Source organism: Hydra vulgaris, chromosome 06 (assembly GCF_038396675.1).
Source record: "Hydra vulgaris chromosome 06, alternate assembly HydraT2T_AEP".
NCBI lineage: Eukaryota > Metazoa > Cnidaria > Hydrozoa > Anthoathecata > Hydridae > Hydra > Hydra vulgaris.
The window spans coordinates 31,803,173-31,822,500 of record NC_088925.1 but is presented as its reverse complement, the minus strand read 5'-3'; the positions used below and the strand labels follow the sequence as shown (position 1 = coordinate 31,822,500).

The following is a 19,328-nucleotide window of genomic DNA, read 5'->3' as shown; positions in this document are numbered from 1 at the left end:
TCAAAAAAATTTTTTTTTTGAATTAAATGTTGCACAGTTTTGAATATTGTTTCTTTGATTGAAAAAACTTCTGTGCAAAATCTTAGGTGTTTTGGATAATATTTAGAGGTTGCTCAAGGAAAATAAAAATTTACTGTGTTAAAAGCATTCGCCGCAACAACAACATTTAAAAAACTTGAGTTATAGCTATGATATACAATTATATTGTATATTATAGCTATAATATACAATTATATTGTATATCAACTTAAAACACCCCCTGCCTTGGGGCTCTTGGTTGAGTAAAGGCTAGAGATGGTGTCAATAAAAATACTCATCTTGGGCACATGTTAAATGCATCCGGCTACTGTCTTCTAGAAGGCCTCCTAGGCAAACACTTAAGGGGTAAACAGATTCTAACTGTTGACCAGCTTCGCACCTCTTCTTCATCTATTAGGCTGGCACAGATCTATTTTTAATACATTGTTTCCAGTTTAGAATGTTGAATGCTGGATCTTCTTGACTTAATAAATGGGTTTTGCTTGTCTCTGTTTTTGTGACTAGGCAACTCATTTATCTCCTAATGAGGGTACAGCTCTAAAACTCAGTTTTATGGTTCTAAGGCCGGCTGGTAGTAAGGTTTCTTGAACTCTGTGGTAGCTCTCAGAGAGGCAGATTCCATCAACAGCTAAAAATATCAAAGTATTAACAGTGCCATGTTGCGCATGGATGGTGTCCCTGTTTGTACTTTTGGTGTGCATTGCGGAGACCACATTTGGAGCCCTTTGTTACGGCAAAGTGTTTATTAGTAGTAATGAGGCAATTGCTTGGGCTATTAAACGGTGTTCTGAGTACTATCTATGCTTTGAGTCAAGTTCTTCAATCTAATTTTAAAATGAATAAAGAACCAAAAACTATAAAAAACAAAAAACCATCATCATCTTCATCATCAAGTTCTCTAAACCTATCATTCACTAATATTCGTGGTCTTCGAAGTAACTTTTCTTCTGTTGAGTCTTATCTCTTGCAAAGTTCACCAGACCTACTTGGTCTTTGTAAGACTAATTTTAGTTCAGCTGTCTCATCTTGCGATCTTAGTGGGATTCAGGCTGGCGTGGAATCTTTTGTTCCCTCTCGACGATTCCAAGCCTCACTCTCCTCCATGTTTTTCCTCACACTGTGCTGCTGCGATTACCAATCGAAACCATTACTTCCATATTTATCAGCAAAACAATTCTCCAGAAAACAGACGTCTGTTTATTACTGCTAGAAACCATTGTAAAAAGGTTTTGTCTAACGCCAAAGCCCGCTATTCTCAGGTCATGAAATCTCGTATCTCATCTCAAAAGTTAGGCTCTCGCGACTTCTGGAAAATCTTTAATAGTATCAATAATAAGGGCAAATCTTTAATTCCACCTCTCTTGTATGGCTCAGACTTTGTCACCTCACGTAAAGACAAAGCTGAATTGTTTGCTAAAAACTTTTCATCGATATCATCTCTTGATTCCACTAGTTGCGTTCTACCTGATATTGCCAACAAACAGGTGAACCCATTGCTTGACATTCGTATCACTCCAACTTTTGTATCTAAAGTGATTTCCTGCCTAGACTCTTCTACAGCTTGTGGCCAAGAATTGTCTTGCAGAAGTGTTTTCCGGAGCTGTCGTCTATACTCTCAAAACTATTTAACAAGTGCTTATCAGAGTCTTGTTTTCCAGCCTGCTGGAAAGCGGCATCTGTTATCCCTATCTTCAAAAACTCTGGAGAGCAATCTGATTCGTCTAACTACCGTCCAATTAGTCTTCTTCCTATCAAGGAAGCAAGGTTTTTGAATTTTTAATTAACAAACACTTAATCTCTCATCTTTAATCTAATAGCTTACTTTCTAACCACCAATACGGATTTCAATCTTCTCGTTCTACAGCTGATTTGTTAACAGTAATAACTGATAAGTTTTATCGTGCATTAGATAAAGGTGGCGAGGTGAAGGCCATCGCTCTTGACATTTCAAAAGCTTTTGATAAAGTTTGGCATGCTGGTCTTCTCCATAAGCTTTCTTCTTATGGTGTATCTGACAACATCTTTAAGATTATTGAATCCTTCCTTTTCAATCGTAGCATAAAAGTTGTCCTCAATGGACAGCACTCTTCTTCTTATTCTGTAACTTCAGGGGTTCCTCAAGTTTCTATCCTTGGCCCTAAACTCTTTTTAATTTACATCAACGATCTTCCAGATATTCTCACATCTAAGGTGGCATTGTTTGCTGACGATACTACCATTTATTCTTGTCGTGATAAGAAACCAACACTCTCTGATTGCTTAGAGGGGGCATTTGAGCTTGAAAAGGATCTCACTTCTGCTACAGCATGAGGCTCACAGTGGCTGGTGAACTTCAATACAGATAAAACTCAATTTTTTTCAGCCAATCGTTATCGCAATAATTTAGATCTTCCTATATTTATGAACGGTGATGTACTCGATGAGTCATCTATTCTTCATCTTCTAGGATTAACTCTTACTTCCAATCTTTCTTGGTAACCATATATCAAATAAGTTGCAAAATTAGCATCTGCTAAGCTTGCATCTTTTCATCGAGCTCGTCACTTTCTTACTTCGGATTCTATTCTCTATCTCTATAAATCTCAAGTCCGGTCTTGTATGGAATATTGTTGCCATATCTGGTGCGGATCTTCTAACAATGCCCTTTTTCTTTTAGACAAGGTGTAAAAACGTATTGTAAACATAGTTGGACCTGCTCTTGCAGCCAACCTCAAACCATTATCACATCGCCGTAATGCTGCTTCTCTTTCTCTTTTCTACAAATACTATAATGGGCACAGCTCTGAAGAGCTAGCTTCTCTTGTGCCATCTACTAAAAATACTAAAAAAGACCATCTACTAAAATTCATTCTCGTGTTACTCGTCATTCAATTAAATCTCATTATTTTTCTGTGACTGTTCCTAAGTTCTCCAAAAACGCTTATTCGTCTAGTTGTTTTCCTCGAACATCAGCTCTTTGAAATTCGCTTCCTTTATCTTGTTTTCCTGATTCATATAATTTGCAATCCTTTAAGTCTTCCGTTATTCCTTATCTTGCTTTACATTCTTCATCTTTCTTTCAGTAACTTCCAACTTTAATTAGTGGCTTCTTGCAGTCTTGTTGGAAGCAAAGATGTTTAAAAAAAAAAATTTAGTCATTTTCAAAAAATTCCTTAAATAATGCAAATAACGATCAAATGTTGCACTATTTGCAAGATCAAAAGTTTAGTCTGTAGCAACAGTGGCATATGTCATCAAGTTGTTTTTGCGGCAATCTGGAATGCGTTTTCTGTTGTCCTCAACAACTTGTATTAGTTTCTGTATTTCAGATTCAGTTTTTGTGATGGATTGATTAAATGCGCTCATAAGAGCAACAGAACGCTCAGCAGTGTCATTGATAATATTCACAGATTTAACAGTTGCTTTAGTATAACGAAATTCAGCAATTTCCTTCCAGATCTTTGGATCGGATCCAGATAAAATGGTTACATCGAGACCAAGTGACTGCAAAGCAGCAGTTGATGATGATGTAACAAGCTCATGAAGTTGCTTCTTTTCCAACTTGTTTAATTCTGCTGCTGGACACTTTATACCCCTGACACTCCAATCAGCTCCACTTTGAATCATAGCTTCAACAATCAACTTTTTTTCTGTGTCACTAACCCTGTCAGAAAATAATGAAAGTGGAATCATTTCTGACCCAAGGTACCAAGTGTGATTTTGAAGTTTCTTCATAGCAGCATTTGAAATGACCTTGTTGATCTCAGAATATTGTTTAATTCTTGAGAAGAGCATCAGGTCATTTGCTGTAGCATCACTTGCAATTGGACCCTTTGGAACTTGCAATTAGAGAAGATTTTTCTCCATCAACTTCTCCAGCAAGATGCATGCACCATTTTTGAAACCCGTGTTTGACGCTGTTGTGTCAAAACACATACTGACAATATAATTTGCAACATTCCATATGGTCAGTAACTGAAAGGTTGCTTTTGGTTGTGCCAGTCCAATGCCAGTTGATATCTTTACAATACCCAGTATTTTCTCCAGATTACGACCAGTCACATCAATAGCAATTCTATCAACATTGGACTTTAGATTTTCATAGTTAGTGCTGTCTCTCATCATCTTACCATCCCAGTGGATGACCATATGTTGTTTCTCACTTAACATAAATTTCTGCCGAATATGATTTTCAGTTGATGAACGGTGCATGATGCATTTTCTGCGAACTGTTGATCTTGATAATGGTGTACTTTGGAGGTCCTCTCCACTTGCTCTAACAATTGCAGCTGCCAATATAGTAAATTTTTGGTCAGATAAATTGATTCGATCAAGTGTGGATGATACATCTGGAGAAGACAAAATTTCATTGAGAATATGTGGCTTTTTATTTTTAGGACTTTGTTCACAGTCAGTTGATTGGGTTGCTAGTTTTTTGTGATAAACCGGAATTTCTATTTCATAATCATCATTGTCATCAGGAATGTCACTGACCACTGTTGCTTTGCTATCGCTATCACAATCAAGACTAAAGTGGCTACAGCTAGGGCTAAGGACTGCATTTGCTTTTTGTCTTTTCTCTTCCTCATTCTGCTTTCTTTTTGTTTCTGCTTTTTGATGCTCTGCTGTTCGCTTTTCTTGTTGAGATAATTTTACATCTTCTCCAGCCATCTTCATCATACAAGCATTCTTTTGGTCTCCCAGAAATATTTTATCTTCATCAATTATAATTAGCTTGTTTGCATCTTTGTGTGAAATGTCAAACAGTAAATCTAATTTGATACTAAAATCTTTCTCTCTAGCAATCTGTGACTTACTAGCTCTTCCTTTTTTTCTTTTTAATTAAATTATATTCATCAACACATGCTTTCACTTTTGATACAATATGCAGGCTTGGTCGGGAAAGGCGTGCGATCGCACTCTGATCTTGACCACGCATACAATATTTAGTTGCGACAACTTGCCCACGGCTTCATAGATGTTTTGAGAACATTTCAAAAAATAATCAAGCGCAAAAAAGTTCAACTGGACCGATGAGAGACAATTACAAAAGTTAAAAGCTGCCTGATTAAATTGTTATAAAATAAGTTTAGAATAATTAATAAACTTCGTCTTTTATAATTAAGCGACACTCTTTTATATAAAGTAAAAACTTACTATTAATAATTGTTTAATAAAGAAACAATTGTTATTCAATTTATCAAAGAGTTTAGTATAATTTCTTTTATTTGAGTACTTCTGATTTATTTCAACAAGATTCTAATAAACAAACGTTTGTTGATTTATTTAATAAATAAAAAAGTCAATCTTTTTTTAACCATTTCGCGCTTTACGTAGTTGGCCTGAGTTTTGTTTTTACAAATTACATACGATTCTTTGTAGTACGACGAACAAAAGAAACAATTAAATCATTCAGTTACTATGACATCTTCATAGATGTTTTGAGAACATTCAAGTATGTTTCCATGTTTGTCCGCATAACAATAAGTTTTAAAAATACACGCAAAAAAATTAAATTCATAACTTTAATCTTTACTAATTAAATGATTTTATATTGACGAATGCTTTAAAAAGATTCGCTAATTTAAATTTGTTTTGTTTTAATACGTTGACTTATTGTTGGAGCCACACACACACAGATGTTTAAAAGATTTAATAAAATGGCAGAGTATAAACTTTTTAATAACATATTTTGATCTATATTATTAAAAAGTTTTATATATACAGCATATAATATATACATATATTAGCTTATACGCTGCCTTTTTATTAAATTCAACTTATTTATGCAATCGTATAACAAGAATATGACAATCAAAGATATCATATATATAATGCTAAATATATTTTCGTCCTTCAGGACTCTTAAGTAATGTACATAAATATAAAATTATGTGGGATAAAATTTATATTACAAATTTTTTATCCGTCCGATTCAGATATAGAACTTATATCTTCACTGGTGCAGCTTTCTTCGCTACTATAATCAGTGGCAATACTAGCATTAGCTGAATCAAGGAAAAAAACTCTTTGCTTATCTAAGAAAATATCCACAGCACGACTTAAAATATCATCGCGTTCTTGTTGAGTGAAATTCGTGTCATTCCCTGCTATGATTATTGAGTCTTCCATTGTTGAGTGGTTCATCTTTAAACGCCTATCAGTCAAAATCACAGTCAAAATACTGAAAACGCGTTCGACAGCTGAATTAGAACCAGCAATACACATCAGAAGTTCAACTAAAAGACTCAAGTTTGGAAACTTAATTTTATAATAAAGAAAAATATTCTGCCATATTTGCAATGGTGTGAGTGCAGTGGTGTACTGCGCATTTATTAATAGTTTTGCAGCTCTCCATTCTGAAAGAACCATTTTAAAATCCATTCCTAATTTTTCTAGAGGGTAAAAAAATTCGTTTAGCAATAAAGATATGCTGGCATCACCATACATGCTGTCTGCTGTCCATACTTGCGGATCTAACCAATCCATTGATTCGAATATGGGATTTAACAGCGAACTAAATCTATCGTTTATTAATGGCAGAATGATTTCAATTGCTAATTTTCTTACTTTAATGGCAGAATGAATACATTCAAAGTTAAGATTAGCCATATTGTTGAGTTCAATCTCAACAAACTCAGGGTTTGATTTTTTCAATTCGTTACCTTCTTTGAAATACGAAGAAAGAAGATTGGTTGAACCATCTTTTTCATTGATTTTAAACTTGAGTAAATATGAATCAATAATATTATCAATATCTTCATGGCTTAATTCCGCTAAGCTAGCCTTTGTTATATCCACCGCTGGTTTTAACTCATTCACCATTAACATTTGTTTTTCAAAAACCAATGATAATGGTGATAACTTTTCTAAGATGTCCAAATAACTACAAACCATACATAATAGTCTGTAGTCATGCAACCGTTTGGACAATCCAGAAAGTTTAGCACGCATATCTGCTTTAGTGTCGCGATCAGCAAGAGTATTATCGAAACCCACAATAAGCGAAGGCCAATTATGTAAAAGTTTTGTAAAGCCGCGTCTCCTGTGACTTATAAAGCGCGTTCCAAATATTTTAGGCAACGTGTAATATGTAATGTTCAAAGCCTCAGCAGCTTTTTTAACTGCGCATTTTAGCTTTCCAGAATTGCGAAATAAATTAAATATGGAAATGTAAAAACGTTCACACTCTTTATACTGGGAAATATCTTTCACAGCATCTTTTATTGCTAATTCTAAACAATGGTTTACGCAGTGAATTTTTATCAGCCACATTCTATCTTTTTTTAATTGTGTTAACACGCCATTATAAATTCCAAAATTAACGCAAGCTCCGTCGGCCGTAGCGCTTACAAGTTTGTATTTGTAAGCTGACGCAGTTAAAGGAACACTACCGGTTTCAATAAAAATGCTATCAATAGCCTTTTTAATGGTATTGGCATTCATACCACCTAAACTGTTCATATCAAGTAAAGAAACTACAAAACAGGCAGGGGTCCCTTCGCGTTCAACGCGCACAAGAATCAACTCTTTTTCATCCTTTGTTTTTCTAGCCTGAGAACCATCTGAAAGAATGGAGAAAAAGTTTGTTTCATTGACAATTTTAGCAACTTTTTCTTTAATGGCACTGGCAATGCATGAGATATATTCACGTGCTAAAAAAGAAATTAAAAACAATAAAATAAAAAAATAATAATAAAACTAATATTTTTCAAATTAAAAAATAAAATGGATAAATCAAAAGGATAAGACCATTCGAATGTAAAATCTTAAAAAAAAAAAAAAAATTAAACTTTCATTATAATAGTAACGTAACTTTAATTTGATTTTTTCATTTGAATTATTTTATTAAATTACGAAAAAGAAACTGAACCTAAAAATCAATAACCTGCTTTATTGTTGTCTTTTCCTTGTAAAAGGAGTGCACCATTAAGTCTTTGGCATTTGATCAGTGTCTTGAAATGGCTATGTGGCATGCTTGGTTTTAGAGCCATTTCATAGGCTGTTCTAATCATCTTTAATAACGCTTCGCGGTTGTCTTGTGTAATAGTTAACAAGTTTTCCATATCGAGGTTAGCAATACAACTACTTCCAGGATCTTCTGAGTTACCATTATCAATCAGCACCGCTAATCTATGGCTTTGCCCTCTAAGATGGCGATCAACCTTTATTATTATCAAAGAAAAAATCACGGTTCAAATTAAGCAATTTTCTAAAAAATTTATTCACTTAGTAATATAGTAAATTATAAGATAACTACAGTTATAAGTTATATAATGGTAGAAAAATTATGTTTAAATTAATTCCTGGAGTCACAAATTAAGAACAAGCTAATTATTTTAATTTTACCTGATACTTTGTCACCACACAAGTTCCCTCCGTAAACGCTTTCAAAGAATGATTTGATACTCCTTTAATTAAAGCATCCGTTAAAATTTCAGTTTTGTTCCTAGCACAAATCTTACACCATATTTTGACAACTAAGCCATTTTCTTCCGTGTATCCAATAACTGATTCTTTCCCCCACGAAAGAAAAGTTTTTAAGTTCTTAGATATTGGTTTACTATCTTGAATTTTTTTTGCTTCAGATGTCATTCTTACAAATTTGTTATACTTAAACTTAAATTTACTTATTTCTGTTTTAAATACTTATTAAAATGAAAAATAAAAAAAAAGCCCACTCACTATTCATAATCAGTGGTAAAGCAGTTCCGCTTCCTCCTCGTAATTTATTTTTACCTTTTGAGTTTAATCATAAAAAAATGCTTTCAGATAGTTTGACGTATTTAAAATTTGGTTTTGGTTAGTAAAATAAAAAAAAAAATATATAATTCATTTGGAATGTAATTTTTTTGGATACTGATCATTATAGACCGCTAATTCAGGGGTCTAGCACATTGCGGAATTGTTTTTAACATTTTTAAAGATACTGCTAAAAACAACGTTCTAACATTGTCATAGTAACTGAATGATTTAATTGTTTCTTTTGTTCGTCGTACTACAAAGAATCGTATGTAATTTGTAAAAACAAAACTCAGGCGAACTACGTAAAGCGCGAAATGGTTAAAAAAAGATTGATTTATTAAATAAATCAACAAACGTTTGTTTATTAGAATCTTGTTGAAATAAATCAGAAGTACTCAAATAAAAGAAATTATACTAAACTCTTTGATAAATTGAATAACAATTGTTTCTTTATTAAACAATTATTAATAGTAAGTTTTTACTTTATATAAAAGAGTGTCGCTTAATTATAAAAGACGAAGTTTATTAATTATTCTAAACTTATTTTATAACAATTTAATCAGGCAGCTTTTAATTTTTGTAATTGTCTCTCATCGGTCCAGTTGAACTTTTTTGCGCTTGATTATTTTATGAAATGTTCTCAAAACATCTATGAAGCCGTGGGCAAGTTGTCGCAACTAAATATTGTATGCGTGGTCAAGATCAGAGTGCAATCGCACGCCTTTCCCGACCAAGCCTGAATATGAGGCTGGTAAGTCATTAGAGTTCTGGCTTTTTTCCAGATGTGAGCTAAACCATTAGATGTTGCTTTTGCACTGGCTGGAACTGTTTGTTTCAATGCTTTGTGATAGTGGAAAAACGTCCTTAACACATCAACCATCGTTAGAAGGACATTGTTTGGTAGGTTCTACTCAGGTTGACCAATCAACCATATTGCAGTTTGATTACGTGTCAAAGGAAAATTTGAAGAACTTATCTTTTCACTCATTTTCAGCAACAAGCTAAAATTAGATGATACCAAATTAAACTCAACTTGAGAAATTAAATATTAATTTGCAAACATAATTTAAAATATGTGATCAATATTTCAATATGAATGTGATGAAATCATAAGTAATACAAAACTACAAACACTAAAATAAGTTAAGTCACCCAATAATATTTAACACTAAAAAACAAGATATTGGCATAACAGCTATAATTATTATTTTATAGGGTTAAAATAAATAAGAACCTCAAAATCTTTAAATATTTTAGTTATTCAGCAAAAAATTACAATTAATGAAAATGTTTTAAATCAAAAACATCAGATGACAAGATGGCTGCTTGTCACATGACCAAAGAAGTTAGCTCATAAAAGAGAATGGTACATCAAATTTGTTTAATATTTTATCTAAATTGAACATGGGATAAAATTAGGAAATTATTTAAGGCGTAATGCTATTATAGTAAAACTAAAAGGCCATTAAGCAACTTCTAAACATTAATTTATTTTAATTATCTTTTGCACAGTAAATTTTAATGCCGATTGGCACAAAATAAACTAAATCAGATCAGAGTAAATTTTTTTTTCCAGTGGTTATGTGAACACCCCTAATATATATATATATATATATATATATATATATATATATATATATATATATATATATATATATATATATATATATATATATATATATATATATATATATATATATATATATATATATGTATGTATGTAAAAGCAATTTTAAAATGTATTCTACAAAATAGAGTGCTCAATGTTCTTAAAAGAATGGATCAGAAAATTTTTCTGATGAGTATTTGTGAAGCACAGTGATAAATGAAATATTTTTGTTAAGTGATTCTCTACTTATTTTTTATTGATCCTTTTTTTTTTTTTTTTTTTTTTTTTTACATCTTCGCTTCCAACAAGGCTTGCAAGCAACCACTGTAAGAGTTGGAAGTTATTGGAAGAGAAAAGATGAAGATTGTAGAGCAAGATAATGATTGACGGACGACTTAAAGGATTGCAAATTATATGAATCAGGAAAGAAAGATGAAAAAAACTAGACCAATAAGCGTTTTTGGAGCACTTAGGAGCAGTCACAGAAAAAGGATGACACTTAATTGAATGATGAGTAATACGAAAATGAATTTTAGTAGATGGCACAAGAGACACTAGCTCTTTAGAGCAGTGCCCCTTAAAGTATTTGTAGAAAAGAGAAAGAGAAACAACATTACAACGATGTGATAATGGTTGGAGGTTGGCTGCAAGAGCAAGTCCAACTATGTTCACAATGCATTTTTGCACCTTGTCTAAAAGAGAAAGGGCATCATTAGAAGATCCGCCCCAGATATGGCAACAGTATTCCATACAAGGACGCCCTTGAGATTTATAGAGATATAGAGAGAATCCAGAGTAAGAAAATGTCAAGCTCAATAAAGAGATGCAAGCTTAGCAGATGCTAGTTTTGCAACGGATTTGATATATGGTTTCCAAGAAAGATCGGAAGTAAGAGTTAATCCTAGAAGATAAAGGGTAGATAGAGCACATTACTGTTCATAAATATAGGAAGATCTAAATTATTGCGATAATGATCGGCCAAAAAAAATTGAGTTTTATCTGAATTAAAGTTCATCAGCCACTGTAAGCCCCATGATGTAGCAGAAGTGAGATCTTTTTCAAGCTCAGATGCCCCCTCCAAGCAATCAGAGAGTGTTTGCTTCTTATCATGACAAGAATAAATGGTAGTATCATCAGTGAACAATGTCACCTTAGATGTGAGAATATCTGAAAAATCGTTAATGTAAGTTAAAAAGAGTATATGGCCAAGGATTAAACATTGAGAAACCCCTGAAGTTACATGATATGAAGGATATGAGTGCTGTCCATTGAGGACAATTTTTATACTATGATTGGAAAAGAAGAACGCAACAATCTTAAAGATGATACCAGATACACCATAAGAAGAAAGCTTATGGAGAAGACCAGCATGCCAAACTTTATCAAAAGCTTTAGAAATGACAAGAGCGATAGCCTTAACCTCTCCACCTCTGTCTAATGCACGATATAACCTATTGGTTATTAGTGTTAGCAAATCAGCTGAGAATCTCGAAATCCATATTGATGATCAAAAAGTAAGTTATTTGATTCAAGATGTGAGATTAAGTGTTTTTAAATTAAAGATTCAAAAACCTTGCTTATGATAGGAAGAAGACTAATGGGCAGCAGTTAGACAAGTCAGATCGCTCTCCAGAATTTTTGAAGATAGAGATAACAAATGCTGCTTTCCATCAAAATGGCAAACAAGACTCTGATAAGCACTTGTTAAATAGTTTTGAAAGTATAGATGACAGCTCCAGAGAACACTTCTGCAAGACTACAACAGGTATGTTGTCTGGACCACAAGCTGTAGAAGAGTCTAAGCAGGAAATCACTTTTGATACAGAAGCTGGAGTGATACGATTGTCAAACAATGAATCAACCCGTTTGACAGCTATATTAGGATGAACGCAACTAGTGGAATCAAGAGATGATATTGTTGAAAAGTTTTTAGCAAACAATTCAGCTTTGTGAATTGTTTGCTAAAAACGTTTCATCAATATCATCTCTTGACTCCACTAGTTGAATAAAAAACTACTAAAATTGTAGGTGAGGTGACAAAGTCTGAACCACACAAGATAGGTGGAATAACAGATTTGGACTTATTATTGATACTGTTAAAGATTCTCCGGAAGTCACGAGTGCTTAATTTTTGTGATGAAATGCGAGATTTTATGACCTGAGATTAGCGAGCTTTTGCTTTAGACAAAACCTTTTTACAATGGTTTCTAGCAATAGTAAAAAAACATCTGTTTTCTGGAGAATTGTTTTGCTAATACATATGGAAGTAACGGTTTTGTTTGGAAATTGCAGCAACACAAAGTGAGGAAAATCATGGAGAAGAGTGAGGCTTGACCTGGAATCGTCGAGGGGAATAAAAGATTCCATGCCAGCCTGAATCCACAAAGGTATGTATGAAGCACATTTGTCAGCAGGAAGACAAAATATTTCTACTCAAGGACCTTCACAAAGATAATCACATAAAGAGTCCCAGTTAGCTTTAAGGTAGTTGTAAGAGGTATGATGATAGGGGGATTCTGATGATGAAGTAGAATGAAAATTTTAGATCAAACCATGATCAGAAGCACCTAAGAGTATATGTGGAGAAACTGAGTACTGACTAGGTTCAGAAACAAGACATAGGTCGAGTAGAGAAGGTAAATGATTCGAGTTGTCTGAAAAGCGAGTCGGAAAGTTGACTATTTGAGTTAGAGATTGAAAAAGGCATAAGTTGAGGGCCTTAATGCCAGCAGAGTCACTGACACTAGAGCCTAGCCATTGAGTGTGATGATCATTAAAGTTACCAACAACAACAATAATGGCTAAATGGATAAAGAGAGAGGGCTAGGTCAACGGTCAGAAATAACGTCAAAAAGAGTAATTCTTGAGATAAAGAAGAGCGATATAGAACAAAGAGAAAGGTGAAAGAGTGGAGTGGTGCTAAATTAAAGCACATAAAAAAATAGTCTGTGGATTCAAACGTAGTTTCCCAACAAATGGGTGAATTCAATGTATTAAAAATAGATCTGTGCCAGCCTAATAGATGAAGAAGTGGTGTGAGGCTGGTCAGCAGACAGAATCTGTTTACCCCTTAAGTCTTTGCCTAAGAGGTCTTTTACAAAATAGTAGCTGGATGTGTTAAACATCTGCCCAAGATGAGTGTTTTTATTGAGACACCATCTCTTGCCTTTACTCAGGGGTGTTTTAAGTCGGAGTTGGCACCTCCTAGCCTTTGCCTAAAAAGGCATATCCTACAATGCAGCAGAACATAAAGCAGGTTGCACTGGGTTACATGTTACCAGTAGCAGAATACCTAACCCGACATATATGTTAAGTAATTTTTTGCTAATTTATATATATATATATATATATATATATATATATATATATATATATATATATATATATATATATATATATAGATATATATATATATAGATATATATATACAGTATCTGACAAAATGAGTGCAACCAAATAATGCTAATTTAGTTTATTTATATAAAAGGGCTGCATTTTTTCAATTTAGAGAAATAATTATGTAACTGTTTAGAGACAAAGTTCTTCAAGTTTTATTCATCACAAAGTTCATTATTTGTACACAAAAATTAATTAATTAATTAAAAGTATTTAAAAAAGTTGATTTCCTTCTGGACAAAACAAGTGCAACTCGACAAAATGTTGACCAAGCTGTATTTCGCTATCAATATTCCGTGGCGAATCCTTTGTTGTCGATCACAGCCTTGCATCTTCGAGGCATAGATTCGATCAGGTGATCAATGAAGCTTTGTGGAATCGCTGCCCAGGCCTTTTGGATTTGTTTAAACAGTTGATCCTTATTACGAACACCTTCACGATTAATTCTGCGGTTGACAATCTCCCACGGGTCCTCGATAGGGTTGAGATCCGGAGATTGAGGCGGCCAATCCATCACCGATAGGTGGTTGTCTTGAAACCACTGCTTGACTACTTTTGCAGTGTGTTTCGGATCGTTGTCTTGCTGAAAAACCCATTTTATTGGCATATTCCATTTAGCATGAGGTAACATAACATCTTTCAGGATATTTTTATACATGAAATGGTCCATTATTCCATCGTTTCGATGTATTGGAGCTAGACCAATAGCAGAAAAACACCCCCAGACCATTACATTGCCTCCACCGTGCTTCACGGTCTTATGTCAGTAACGTAAATCGAGGCTTTTTCCAGCCGGTCGACGTACACGGCAAATGCCATCGCTCCCAATGATGTTGAACTTTGATTCATCACTGAACAGGACAGTTTGCCATTTCTGCACATTCCAGTCAATATGAGATGTAGCAAACAGGAGTCTTTTCTTCTGGTTTTTTAGTGAAATCAGCGGTTTCTTTGCAGGGCGTCGAGAAAACAATCCGGCTTCAACAGCACGTCGTCTGATTTTTCGGTCCGATACAGGCAGCTCTAATTGCTTTTGTATCTCGACTAATGATAACCAGGGATCCTTCTTGACGGATCTGGCAATCATAGAATCCTCTCTAGAAGTGGTGGAACGCGGTCTTTCACCTTTGTTATCTGCTGCTAACTTCCCCGTAGAACGATATTTGGAACATAGTCTTGATACGGTCAATTTTTTCACGCAATATTTATCACAAATACTTTTTTGTGACATTCCACTTACGTAATCGCCAATAATTTTCTTTCTTAGTTCCAATCCAAGACTGTCAGGAGCCATTTTTGCACTTGAAGTCATAAAAATAATAAAAATAAATAATCACGCTTCTCAATACTTACCGTGTTACATTTACCTTGTGATGATACAATAAAGCTCTGTGGAACACAACGTCTTGGTTGGATGTAGACTGTATTGATGTAATGAAACACTTGTTGTATTTCACTTCTTGTATTGATGTTCTTTGGTAAAACACTTTGATAAAACTCACTTCGATATACTGTCTTGATAATACTGACTGATTGACTTCCATATACTGACTGAATTACATGTCGATTTACATGTCTCTTATGTAGCAAAATGAACCTGTGTGAACCTGTTCTGGAAGATTCTAGATGCTTCTTTTCGATGCTTCTGGAAGCTTCTGGATGCGTCTGGATGCTTCTGAATGTTTCTGGATACTTCTGGATGCTACTGGATGCTTCCAGATGCTTCTTCTGGAAACTTCTGGAAGCTTCTGCATGCTTCTGGAAACTTCTGGATACTTCCTTTAATTATTTAAAAACTTCCGTGACGTTGACACGGACCAGACGTAAGAAAATGAAACAAACCAAAAAAGTTGTATTTGTTTTGTCTGCTGCAAAATGGCACTTGTCAACAAAATTCTGCCTGTGTGCTGTAACCTGTCAGCTGATTGCTCATGTCATGGCATGCTATGACTCCAGACTTCTGAACTTTTTGCTGTGGTAGTATAGTTCGTTTCGTTTTTAAGACATGTAAAATTAGGAACACTTTATAGCATTGTTCGATGTTGGTTGCAAATGTTTTTTCCAATACTTTATGTATATTTATATTTATATATATATATATATATATATATATATATATATATATATATATATACATTTATTTATTACATATATATGTGTGTGTGTCTGCGTGTGTATATACACATATTAGAATGGTTCTTATAAACTAGTGTATTTTGTTGCAAACTTAGTGTTCTTAAAAGTGCTTAAAAATGTTTTTTTTTGTCTCCTTAAAATTGTGCAAAAGCAGTTTTCAAACTAAAAACCTATTGTTTATTATTATTTAATTACTTTTTAAAGGTTAGGGAAAAATTTCTTTCTTTTTTTTATTTAATAATAACTTATAGCTCTTCATTTTATAAGTGGTTTAATATGGCCTAGAAACACTATGTAAATATATTTTCATTTCAATAAATATTTAGATAACTACTTCTAAATATTTTTGAAATATTCTAGAAGTAGTCCTCTGGACTATATTACAAACAACTGTGCGATGAGGAGTAAGTTATAGAGAGGAATGAGGCTAGATATGCAAATGATAAGACATAATAAGCGCGAGTGTCTGGTTGATTACAAAAAAGTATATAAGAAGCACATGTGTAAGCAAAGAGACTAAAGGCATCAATCCTTAAGAATTAGTTTAAAAGATTTCTTTTGCCATAATAATATATTCAGTATGAGAAAGTGGTAATCAAATCGCATGTGTTTAAGGCTTCAAAATAATTTTTAATTTATATGGAATGTTTTAAAAGTTTCAAAATAATTTTTAATTTATATGAAATAGATTTAGAATATATGTAGAATATTTAAATGAGGTTTGATATATGTCTGGACAAAATGGAGACAAGTTTATTAGGTATGAATACTTGTTAAGTAGTTTGTAAACCAATAAGTGAATTATGTCTCAAATGATGGGTATTCACAAACAGCATACAATGCAAAGAGTCTCGTCGTTGTATGATTTGAGATGTTTACTTTGTTTTTATTTTAGATCTTTAGTACATTTTTTTACTAAACTGCCTGAAACACAAAATGCAAAACTTGATATTGTGCCTTTGATGGCCTATGGTGTTGTTTCATCATTGTATGATGTGAGACTAGATGTTAATTTTATTTAAGGGCTTTTGTAAATTTATTTGTTACAGAACTGATAGATCACAAGCCGCAAATCTTGACACTGATGAATTCTTTCTTTATTAATGTTATTTGTTACACTTTGTTAAATATAAGTAAACATTGAGAAACAAAAACATTTTTAATGCCTCTAGTAGGAATAGTTTATAATTATAAGAGATCAAATGTATACTTTTTTGATATCTGAGTTATATTTATTTTGAGTAATAAATGTGTTGAATGTGCTTATATTAAATGCAAACAGTTTCTACTACAATTTTTTTAAATATGTTAGTGTATTGAATAGTAGTCATGTATTTTATTCTTATATCTTTTCAGATACCATTTACATTATATTTCTCTAATAAATTTTTTCTTGTAGATTTATTTCTTAAACTCTTTGCACTAGTTATTTAGGTCAAAATATTGTGAAATGCTTTTTAGTTTTACTCTTAAAATCCTTGTAAACCTCCTGAATTTATTTAATTATTGAGTTACAAATAATATCCGATAGCTGATATGGTAAATTAAAAGGTACCAGGATACCGATATTCATAACGGACGGTTAGGTAATACTTAAATTTGACATAAATCTAACGCTGCATCACTGTATAACCACAATAGTTTGCAATAGCATTTAATGTGTGATATTTTAAGGTGCCCAAATATATAAAAAATATTGGAGTTTTTTTTTTACTATGCAATAGTTATCAATTATTGTTATATTATATACTTATAAGTCAAACACTTATGAGTATATAATTGACTTAAGCTACTATTGCTATACTTTACTTACTTACTACATCAATTGACTTAAGCTACTATTTAAAAACTTCTGTTTGATAATTACATAAGTGTTATTGTTTTATTAGAATAAGACGGATGGCAGGAATGAAAGAGTCACAAATTAGTGCCGAAATAGAGTTGCTTCCAACGAGAGATACAAAGAAATGGACCAGACCACCGATATCCCTTAACTTTGAAGTAAATTTACAGCTTTTTTTTTTTAATAACATGCATCAAAATTTAATATTAAAAATGCTATAAAAAGAAGCAATTTCGAGTTATTACACTTCTTTTGTTTGACAGGTTCCGTTTTCGTGTTCTGGTTTAAAAGTTCGCTATCTTAAAGTTTTTGAATCAAAATTAAATTATAGTGATCATGACGTTATTAAATGGGTTCGTTATATTTCGAAAAGTGGTTTGTATGAAACAAGGTGTTAAAAATGACTTAAAGGAAAATTCCTGACGATGTGAATTTTAAAATGTTATTAAGTTCACGCAAGAGTTTCAATTATTAACTCAAAGTAATTTTTTACTTGAGTGATATTTTTATACCTGAATGTCAATAGTCATTGTCACTCACGCGAATATATAATTCTGAAATATTTATGCTGATCGTTTTTATTTGAAATTGTTATAAAAATTATTTTGAAATCTTTTGAGCAAATGATTTTTTTTATTTTGTGTTAATATATATATATATATATATATATATATATATATATATATATATATATATATATATATATATATATATATATATATATACACGTATATATGTATATACACGTATATATGTATATATACGTATGTATATATATATACGCATATATGTATATATATACGTATATATGTATATATATACGTATATGTGTATATATACGTATATGTGTATACATATATAGACTCACTCATGGGTGCATTTGCATGTAGAAAATATTTGATATGAGTTTATTAATTTATGTTTTTAGGTTAGTCTTTAGGTTTTATAAAAATGTTTTATTGCTTTTTTCTTATAAAATAATCACTTAAAAAAATCCTTTTTCATTACTTTATTTTTTCTTTGTCATCGGTTTTATTTTTTTTTTTCTTCTTTTGTAGAAAATAATATTAAAGAGCAAACTATAACCATAGAGAATTCTCTTGTTATCTATTGTTTAGAAAGAATAATTTTTTTATTATTTATGTTTTAATTGATTTGATTATTTAAATGTGATTTGCTAACTTTTTGTAACAAGCGATACCTAATAAACAAGTTTTAAAATCGTTTTTTGAATAATTGATTGCTGAGCAGCTATTTTTATTGCAGGTTCATACACATATGTAGTTTATTAGAGGAGGAACATAAACTCAATTCAAAACATGGCGAATTTTAGGTGAAATTACGGGCATTGGTAAATTAAAATCACGTTATTTGACCAAAGCTATAAAAATTAATGGTGAAAATGTAAATGACCCAAAAAAAATTAAAAGTGAATTAAATAATTTTATTGGATCCGTAGAACCAAATTTATCTAAAAACAATCCAGACATGCTAAATCCTATAAATAGATTTGTCTACACTAACAACTACGCCTTTTCAAGATGTATTGGAGAAATTGAAAGTTATAATAAAGAAACGTAG

At 32.3% G+C, this 19,328-nt stretch overlaps 1 protein-coding gene across 1 annotated transcript in view; it reads left to right on the top strand.

The window, feature by feature from the left end:
* Window positions 1–18,371, top strand: part of LOC100209209 (AP-2 complex subunit mu) — an 82,849-nt gene extending 64,478 nt beyond the window's left edge. The window contains exons 11-12 of the mRNA XM_065799863.1: window positions 17,794–17,905; window positions 18,011–18,371. Of these exons, the coding sequence (XP_065655935.1) occupies window positions 17,794–17,905; window positions 18,011–18,145 (247 nt within the window). The 3' untranslated portion in view covers window positions 18,146–18,371. The remainder of the gene's footprint in view (window positions 1–17,793; window positions 17,906–18,010) is intronic.
* The last annotated feature ends 957 nt before the right edge of the window (window positions 18,372–19,328 follow it).